At 32.5% G+C, this 9,800-nt stretch overlaps 1 protein-coding gene and 1 long non-coding RNA gene across 2 annotated transcripts; both read left to right on the top strand.

The window, feature by feature from the left end:
- The first annotated feature begins 1,086 nt into the window (after positions 1–1,086).
- LOC145801981 (kirola-like) lies at positions 1,087–4,764 on the top strand. Its single transcript, XM_082894029.1, has 2 exons — positions 1,087–1,656; positions 4,184–4,764. Exons 1-2 carry the CDS (start codon positions 1,470–1,472, stop codon positions 4,477–4,479), a joined length of 483 nt encoding a protein of 160 aa, XP_082750155.1. The 5' UTR covers positions 1,087–1,469; the 3' UTR covers positions 4,480–4,764.
- A 1,137-nt stretch (positions 4,765–5,901) lies between these two features.
- On the top strand, positions 5,902–8,043 carry LOC145803147 (uncharacterized). The gene is made up of 2 exons (XR_014345260.1): positions 5,902–7,397; positions 7,498–8,043. It is a non-coding gene; the product is annotated as an uncharacterized LOC145803147 (long non-coding RNA).
- Positions 8,044–9,800: the final 1,757 nt, after the last annotated feature.

Genomic DNA, 9,800 nt, shown 5'->3' with positions numbered 1-9,800 from the left:
ATTGCTTGCCGAGTTGGTTTTGCTCGGTAAGAGGTAAGTGGATGGTTTTGATCAACTTAGGAATTCCTTGCTGAGGCAATTTTGCTCAGCAAGATATAAGTTGAAGGTTTTGATCAACTTAGGAATTCCTTGCCGAGCAGATTTTGCTTGCTAGTATATAAGTTGATGATTTTGATCAACTTAGGATTCTTCGCTGAGTGGCTTTTGCTCGCCAAAAAGGTAGTTGATAATTGTCCAACTTTGTCATTCCTTGCCGAGTGGATTTTGTTCGCTAAGAAGCAAGTTAGTGGTTTGTCCATCTCTGAGATTCCTTCCTTGGCGAATTGTTTTCTTGCCAAGAAGGAAGTTGGTGGTTTGTCCAACTTTGGGATTCCTTGTTGGGCGGATTTTGCTCTTAAAGAACGCAGTTAGTAGTTGGTTCAACTCTATGATTCCTTACTGAGTGGATTTTCATCGGCAAGAAGCAAGTTGGTGGTTTGTCCAGCATTGAGATTTGTTTTTTGGTAGTTCTTAGTAAGGCTAGGCATTTTTTGAATAAGTTCTAGCAAGGCTAGACATTTTTAGAATAAATCCTAACGAAGTTAGAAATTCTTGGAATAAGTCGTAGCAGGGTTAGGCATTTTTGGAATAAGTTTTAGCAAGATTAGGCATTATTAGAATAAGCTCTAGTACCCAGATATCATTCTAGCTAGGCAACATTATACGGTTATTTTTATCAAAATAATAATAGAAAGATTTTACTCTTTTATTGGGCTCAAAGAGAATGAAAGTTTGGGGGCAATTGAGAGACGATAAAAACAACCACCGGAATTATGTGGGTCTTGGCACTGCCACGTGGCACAATTATGGATTATCACGTGTATGATAGTTGTCAAATCCTCATCAAATATTGAATTAGTGTTTTATATTATGCAAAACTCATAAGGAGATGAAATATTATTGATATAAGAGTCCTAAACAATTGGAGATTGGTTAGGATATGACTTCTGGAATATTCAAACTACTTGCTTGACACGTCACTGGACATTATAAATAGGTGACACCCCCATGGGTTGAGGTACGCTATTTCTCTTTATGTATTTCTCCATTAATAAATATTTTGATAATATTGGAGGACTGACTTGGGTGTCGGAAGACCCCATACCGTTTAATGGCTAAGGGAGCTTTATCTTGTAGATAATGATCGTGTGGCGGATCTGGTCATTTTCTTTGTTAGATTTCTTCATCAACAAATATGGTATTTTTTTATGTTCGTATAGGGACCAAGTTTATCTGAAAAAAGGATCGTGGGCGAGTAGTGATGGGCCCCGAAACAAGTATATTTTGTTCTTATCAACACCATTTGATCCCCATAAAGCTTTTTGTTCAATACTCTTCTATATAAAGTTGAGACTAGAGTATTAGTTTTCACATCTAGCCCTTACCCTTTTCTGAGTAATTTTTTTTAGCAGCGGATATAGCATTGAAATATGGCTGAAATTTTTAAGTTGGAGGGACAAACAGAGGTCAAGTGCAAAGCTGATAAGTTTTTTGAGATCTATACCTGTAAATCCTACCTCTTCCCAAAGATCTGCCCTGAAAAAATAAAGAGTGTTCAAGTTCTTGAAGGTGACTGGGCTACTATAGGCTCTGTCAAGGTTTGGAACTATGTACCAGGTTAGATTAGTAATTATTCAATCTTTTTAAAATACTATGCTGATTGTGTGTTTGCTCAGTAATAAATATTATGTATTAGGTAGTCTCAAAAATAGAGATGATATAATAACAAAACAAAGCACAAAATACTGCTACTATGTAACAATTTTTGAAAGTAAGATGGTTTCAACTGGTATGCCAAAAAAAAAGGGATAAATTACACTTTTCATTCTTGTAGTTTGACTCAAATTTTATTTTGGTTCCTATTATTTTCATTTGAATAATTTGATCTGCACATTTTAAGTTCAATATCAATTTGGTCCTTCGTCCAAATTAGTTTGAATTATTTTCACTTGTACACTTCGAAAGACTGACACTTGTTAAATTTAACGTCTAATTTAAATGAAAGAACTAAATTGCAACCAGACGTAAAGTGTAGAGATCAAATTGCTCAAGTTGAAAGGAGATAAAAAAGAAGTGATACTACAAAAATTTTAAATTTTATAGACAAAATTGTGACAATTTTTTTTTATTACAAATTAAAGATTTAGTAATGAATTATTATTCTTTACCAAAATTTTTATTTCAAAAAGTAAACCTCTTGGCATGAATTTTTAGAACAAAAATTTTCATCTAATAAAGTAAACTTTTTGGCATGAATTGTTTTTTCCTAAATGATACATTTATTAGTGATATTTTAAAAATTTTATTGTTAAAATTCATTTTCTAACTTTTCAAGATGACCTTCTTATGACGACTCACATAACCATTGAAATTGATCTTTTAATATTTTTTTAAACAAAATTTTTACTTCTATAAACAAAAAAAAGCTTGATTCCTAAAACTTGTAGTGATGGGTGATCCTAGGATTGTGTGGCTTGTCACAGTTTAGAACTATTAAAAAAAGCTTTATCTTAAATTACCCTTCCTGTTGGTTTTAGTTTATTTCTTAGAACTATTCGACAATGCTTTTTTTCTTGGCCAAAATTAGTTATTTATTGTTAGATTAACCCTTCTAGAAGTTGAATTCCTAACCTCTCCCTTACAAAATACTACCTCCAAAAACAATAGACTACAATGGGGTAGTTTATTATATATATATATATACATTACAAATTCTTACTAAAAATCTAAGAACTGAAAATAACCAAATAGAATAAAAATCACTCCAGAACAATTGAGAAGAACTAAAAATAACCCAATAGAATAAAAATCACTCCAGAACCAATGAGAATGACAAGTAGAAGGGATATATATATATAGCCAAATCTATGGTGTATAAATCTAAAAAGGACATGTGACAAAAATGCTATGCCACTTTGTTGTGAAAATTTTGCATATCCGAATTTATGATGCCATGTTCTTTGCCGAACAATATGATTATTTAGTGATAGGTAATGGTGAACACTATATATATATATATACTTTAAAAAAAAAAAGAAAAAAAAAGAAAAAAAAAAAAAAAAAAAAAAAGAGGAAAAGGAAAAACTAGATTCAAGCACTAGACTTGAGGGTTAACGAATACCGCAGAGAGTAAACATAAAATTGGGGTTAGAAGTGAAAGTCCACATTACATATGAGTAATCAATACTTATGAAAATTCCATTAAAATTGTATTTTGATTTTAGATGGGCAAAGCAAAAAGAACAACCTAAAATAGGAAAAAAAAAAAAACGTTTTTTTTTGCCCTTTAACCACCATTAATACAAGACCCAAATAAGGCCTAAGAGAATTTCTAAGTTACCAAGGTTGGACAACTTGTGAAAATGTTAGATTCTCTAGTTGGAAGAGATGAGTAGATCATTTTAATTCAATTCAATAGATTAGTTACAAGGCCAATTTTGGTCAAGGGTTTGTGTATAAATCATTAATATCAATAATTTGATTAATTAAATAATTATTATCACATAATTGCATAGTATATGTTTTTAAATAACTGGATGACAATTTCGATTTTAAAAAAAAAAATCATTATTTTAAAAAAAATAAATATGTATAATTATGAGATGAATTTCATTTAGGTGGTCAGTCATAAATCTAAATTTGAATTCTTTTTGTCTAACAATTCACGTGCAAAAATAGTATGTGCATAAAGCTATGTTTATACAAAATAACCAAACTACTCAAATATTTAGATCCATCTCTATCTGTTCAAATTGAATGTTCTGGTAATTTGTTTGCAACTGTCTCTCTCTGTGTCTAATTTATTTCATAGTGAACTACATAGAACAATTTTTCGAGTGTCTTTTTCAAGTTTTTCAAACTATGCGTACACTTTCCGTTAACAAACTTAACAACCGTTATTTATTGAACTAAAATGACACAATTTATTAAATTAAGAGTTAAAATCGAGCAAATTGAAACAATATGAACCAAATTGACACATCGTGTAAACTACAGGGATTATTTGCATAATTTACCCAAAATTTATTGTCAGGGTTCTTATTTTTCAAAATCTCTAATTTCTTAATTTTAATCTAAGGCCAAAAAAACTTTAAGCCGTTATTATGTCACTAATGATCACTCTTTTCTTGTATACCGTTGATAGGGGGTTCTGAATCTGGCAAGGAGAGAATTGAAGCCATTGATGTGGATAACAAGTCAGTTACTTTCAACCTACTTGAAGGAGATATCTTGAAGGTTTACAAGACCTTTAAGGCCACACTGCAAGTTACAAACAAGGATGATGTATGTTTGATAAAAGTGACTTTGGCTTATGAGAAGCAACATGAGGATACTCCACCTCCAACCATGTACCTGGACTTTGTGGCTAATGTCAGTAAGGATATAGAGGCTTACCTCCTCAAGGCCCAAGACAAAGCCGCTGAGGATTCTGTGTCTTAAGAACTTTGTTCTCTTGTCTTAACTAATTTGCAGTTGTTTAATTTGATCATGTCTGAAGATTCTTATATCTCAAGATTCTCACAAGATCTGACGACTGTGAGTGAATTAAGACTGAGAAGTAGAAAATTTGTGAAATAGAGAATCCCTGACCAAACAAAGGGCATATAAATATATGTATGCTATGGAAGTATTGGTTAACTAGTAAAATGTATAATAAAGTTTGTGAAGCCATTATGGTGACTATTTGCTCAGCTTGTCTGATAAATAATATGTAGTTTTGAAATCTGTAATTCTCCATGCACCAGTTTTTGAATGATAAAAGTGTAGCCAAACTTTTTGGGCTAAAATACAACTTGTCAATGTGCCAAATATTCTGTTAATTTCATCCCAAGTATTAATTGTGTATTAAAGTGTTTTTTTATAGTTAACACTGTATTCATTATTGGAATGAGGGATTTTTTTTCAACAAAAAATCAATCATTAGAAAGCAATAGATAACTATAGTTTCGGTAATTTAAGATGGCGGTTGGTAACTTTTACGGCTGTGTTTGATGAAACTCTCAAATCATAATTCTACCCCTCTATATGCACACTCCGTTTGGATATAATTTTGAAAATGTGATTCCACCACATATTTCAAAATATATTTCTCTTTCATGTTTGGCATATCTCTCTCTTTCGTCTTCTCCATTTTGAAAAGCATGGGAGTTTTTGAATTTTGTGTCTATTCGGTCATCCTCCCAAACGTTCCCTCGAACGTCCAGCCGGTTGACCGGAACCATGTAATTTTATTTTATTATTTATTTATTTATTTTTACAATTGCCAGTCGCCACCTGTTATTTGAAAAAAAAAAATTATATTTGTTTTGATATTTTTTAAATATCGAATTTATTTTTTTTACACAAAAATAACAAATTATTTTTTTGAATTGAATGTTAAAATGAGTTTGGTTATGAGTTTTGAATAGAATTTGCAATAGAGTTTTGAGTTGTTCGTTTGGTTTATGAGTTATAACTTTTTGAATTAAGTTCTGAATTTTTTTTTTCAAAACTCATAACTAAACAAATTTTCTCAATTCATATGTCATATCAAAAATTCAAAACTCAATTCAAAAACCTTTTCAAAATTCATAACCAAACAAATTTTCTCTATTCAAATTATAATTCTAAAATTCACAAACTCAAAATACAACTCTATTATCAATTCATAGATCTAAAACTCTACTAAGCACGACGTACGGTTTTTTTTTTTTGGTTAATTTTAGAAAAACAAAAATTGTAAAAACATTTGGTTTGAACAAAATGTTTAAAAAAATTAAAATAAAAACTCAAAAACGTGTTTGTTAGTTTTAATGCATAAAATGTTTATTTTATTTTTTAATTATTCATGACAATGAGTAATTTCATTTCTTTATTAATTAACTACAAATTGCAATTGTCTGGTTTTCTCTGCTTGATTCCTACATGAAGCTTCCAATGCTGAAATATCATTATTAAGTTCACCCATCTCTCTCTCTCTCTCTCTCTCTCTCTCTCTCTGCATTTCAACAATTTCATTCTCAGTTCAGACTTTTGCCTCCTCGATCTCAATTTTCTTTCGAACTATTTCATCAATTTTTTGCTTCTGATCATCTAAATCTATCAAAGTCTGGTTCAAATCTTTCTTGATCAAACCCTTTTCCTCAATCAAGCTCTCAAAGTTCCTTTCATTCTGCTCCATTTCTTTCACTAAAACATCAATCTTCTCCACTATCTTCTTTTCCATCTCCACACTTTCCAGATACTTCTCCAAATCGGCTACATAGCTCGCAGCCTCTGTTCCCTTTTCTGCAGACTTAATACCTTCTCATTGAGTGCAGCCAACACCATTTTCAACTTCTTTTTCTTTATCATTTCCAAACTTCTCTCCTTCTCAATCCATTTCTTCTCGCTAACTACTTCCTCAATTTCAGTTGATACATAGATCTGTTGTATCTATTGTTTAAACAACAAAAAATTAGAAAATATTTGTTTCCTCTCTCAATGAAGCACCAACAGAGGGGAGAGAGAGAGAGACAGATACCTGGGTTGCTGTTGATGATGGAGAGAGCGAGAAAGGAAAGACAAGATCCAAAGAAAGAGGTTATTTTTTATCATTGAAGAATAGCTATGGACACTGAGCGTCTCTATTTGCATACTACATTTCATCTCAAGGCACACTTTTAATAAATTGATAAATAAGCAATTTATTCAATACACACCACAACTATTCATCTTTACCCTTATTCACACACCCCACCCACAATCTTCCATTTTTACTTTCATTCACTCACTCACACACTCCATCCCCACCCACGATCCATCTCCCCCTCCTTTCTCTGATTGATTGTCACCCCCAAAACCAGTGATGAAGACTCCTCAAGGCATCGGTGAACAGAACCAGTGGTGAAGACTCCTCAAGATGTCGGTGAAAATTTCAGTTTGCAAACCGTTCGACTCTGGACTTTCAGACCTTAACAATTTGTTCGGATTATTTCTGTCGAACCTTAGCCACTTGTCCGGAGTGTTTCTTTCGAACATTAACCATTTGTTCGACATTTTAGTGTTGAACCTAACTACAAAAGGTGTGTATTATAACCTTTTCTGATTTGTGGTCATTTTACATAAGGTTAATATTGTAATAAAAAATAAATCAATTAATGGTTTGCTTTGAGATGAAATATGGTGTGCAAATAAAGGCACCCGTGGACACTACTCCTTTTTTGAGTATAAGACACATTTCCACCCATGTTGTGTTGACTTGCTAATCTCACATCGAAATAGTCACCACTTAATTTTATCAGAAATTAAAAAAGTTTTAACAATGAAAACTAAGTTAAGGATCTGATCCGTCATAACCAAAGATTGCTGGTTTAGAAGTTAAGATACAAAAGGGGAAGGTAATTGATATGAGCTGAAATGTTACACTTTGAGGTTCTCTATCTTATGTTTTTAGCCTTTTAACTTATGATATTTGTGTTGGCTACATATTTTGTACAGACCAATAGCAGTTTAACACGTGGCAAGATGAGGCCAATACGGAAAGTTAATTCAAATCTCTAATCGCAATTATACACGTGGCAGTTAGCATTGGTTATTGTGGATTTGCATAGCACTGGATCAGCGAAGAGATGCAAGATGGTGTGCCCTAACGGTTACTCATACATTTAAATTCAAAATCAGGAGGGAAGCCTAACTATAAAGAGTGGCGTAGTGGAACTAACTATGAGACAGCATGTTCAGTAATCATGGGAGGACTGTTCGACAGTTGGAAGCCCACTCCGATGGTTACTATGGGACAGTATAAATAACAGAGAAAGCTCCAGAGTAAAGCATCCAGGCTCAGATCAAAAAATCAGTTTTATCTATATTATTTTTCCTTTCCAGTTTTTAAAGTTCTTTACATTTTTGTACTTTAAATTCCCATATTGCACCTCATTCATAGGGATAGTTTCAAATAGTTTGTTGCTGTAAACCTCTATGAGGCCAAGTCAGATTATTGTAAGTCTTTCATTTTACTTAATGAAATTATGTAATTATTCTTTACTTGATTGTTATTTCCTAAATGCTCCTAAACAAGCGACTAGTAAAAGTCCTCTTCATTGAGGCTGAAAGAACTAAAGCACAATCATCTGATAATTGGTTGGCAATTAATCTTCTGTAAGGACTGATTGATCGTTGTTGACATGCTTAAAATTACAATACTAACCTTCGAAAGCCAAAAAAGCCAACATTTATTTTTTGGCACGCCCGGTGGGACTAATTGAAATGGCTAGACGTAGGGGACAAGGAGAAAATGAACGCCTGAAAGTAGTGGAGGGAAAGGTAGAAATACCTAATCCAGAGGATAATGTAATAACACATCCTGTGGAAGCACATGTGTTATCCAAACCTATGGTCGAACAGACTCAAACTTCAGAGCTTATACCACTTGTTCAAAATATTAGACGAGGCCATGGAATTGGACCATTCATTGTTCTATTTATCTAGCCAATGAATCCATAAGGAGGCTTGATAGATGCCATGGGATAGCAGTTAATGAACACAATGGAAAGATGAGCAACATTTTTTATGGATCAAATGAATTCTCATCAACCAACCAACATAAGGTATATAGAGGAAAATTCAAATGTTCCTCAGCAAAGATTGACAAGAGATAAACAGCCTATGCAAAGTAATGGACAGACTAATGGTCAGACTAGTAATCAAAATTATGAAAGACCATCACCTGTACCTTAGTCATGGTATGAGCCTCTTTTATCTATATTAGATTTAACTCTTGTATGGTGAGTTTACAATTTGAATTACACTATATATATATATATATGTTGACTTATTGGTGAGTTCAGAATTGCACAACCTAATAAGAGGATATGTGATTTTTTTGATTTTTTTTTTGGTGGTTTAACTCTTTTTAAACAAACTTTTGCTTCTAGACTCCATTTTAACTTATCCCAAATACTTGGGCCTTGGTTGGTTTGTTTTTGAGAAATAAATTTTAAATTTTTTTTTCTAAAATTTTGTTTGGTTTAGTGATTTTGGAATTTTTTTCCAAAATCACTTTCTCTCTCCTATACATCAGTCAATCATTTTTTTTCTCTCCTCTCTCATTCTCAATCACTTTTTCTCTCACATACATCTACTCAACTACAACAAAATATCAAATCATCCCAAACTTCCATACTTCAAAACTATTTCCAAAATATACAACCAAACAAATAAAAAAAATTCTAAACATTTTTTTCAATTTTTTTTTGAAAATTTATCTCCCAAAACCAAACCAAACACACCCTTATTTTCTGTCCTTCTTAAAAGAAAAAAAAAAAAAAAAATTTGTTACATTTGAAAAGTTGTTAAAAATTTGTTTTTTTCGAAGTAAAAAAATTTGAGTGGCCTTTCTATTATGGCTTATTTAGCCAAATAAGCAAAAAGAGATTGAGAAGTGGGTTAACTTTTTGACTTTTTGACTTTTTTGGTTATTTTAGCCTGGGCTAAAAAGCTTGGTTTGGGAAGGACTTTTTGGCTTTTTGACTTTTTTGACTTTTTTTGTGAGAGAAGGGTGTAATGATTATCGGTTGTGAGAGGGTAATTTATATATAAATTGGGCCGAGCTGGGTAAAGGGCCGTTCATTGGGCCACATAAAGAAGGGCTGGATGAACGGGGCTTGGAGTTAGCCCGATCCTGAGAACGCCTTATTATCCCGATCTAAAAGAGCCTTGAAGTTATTCCGATCTAAAGAAGCGTGGCGATTAGCCTGGTTGCCGTACTCAAAGTTGGCCCGGTCATCGCATATTATGGTTAG

This window comes from Camellia sinensis, chromosome 11, assembly GCF_055761805.1.
Source record: "Camellia sinensis isolate YWXY chromosome 11, ASM5576180v1, whole genome shotgun sequence".
NCBI classification, from domain to species: Eukaryota; Viridiplantae; Streptophyta; class Magnoliopsida; order Ericales; family Theaceae; genus Camellia; species Camellia sinensis.
Note: the sequence above shows the minus strand (reverse complement) of the source record. Positions and strands in the feature narration are given on the sequence as shown.

Coding starts and splice junctions, on each gene's coding strand:
- LOC145801981 (XM_082894029.1), top strand. CDS start 1,470: ATGGCTGAAATTTTTAAGTTGGAGGGACAAACAGAGGTCAAGTGCAAA. Junction 1,657..4,183: donor GGTTTGGAACTATGTACCAG/GTTAGATTAGTA, acceptor TACCGTTGATAG/GGGGTTCTGAATCTGGCAAG.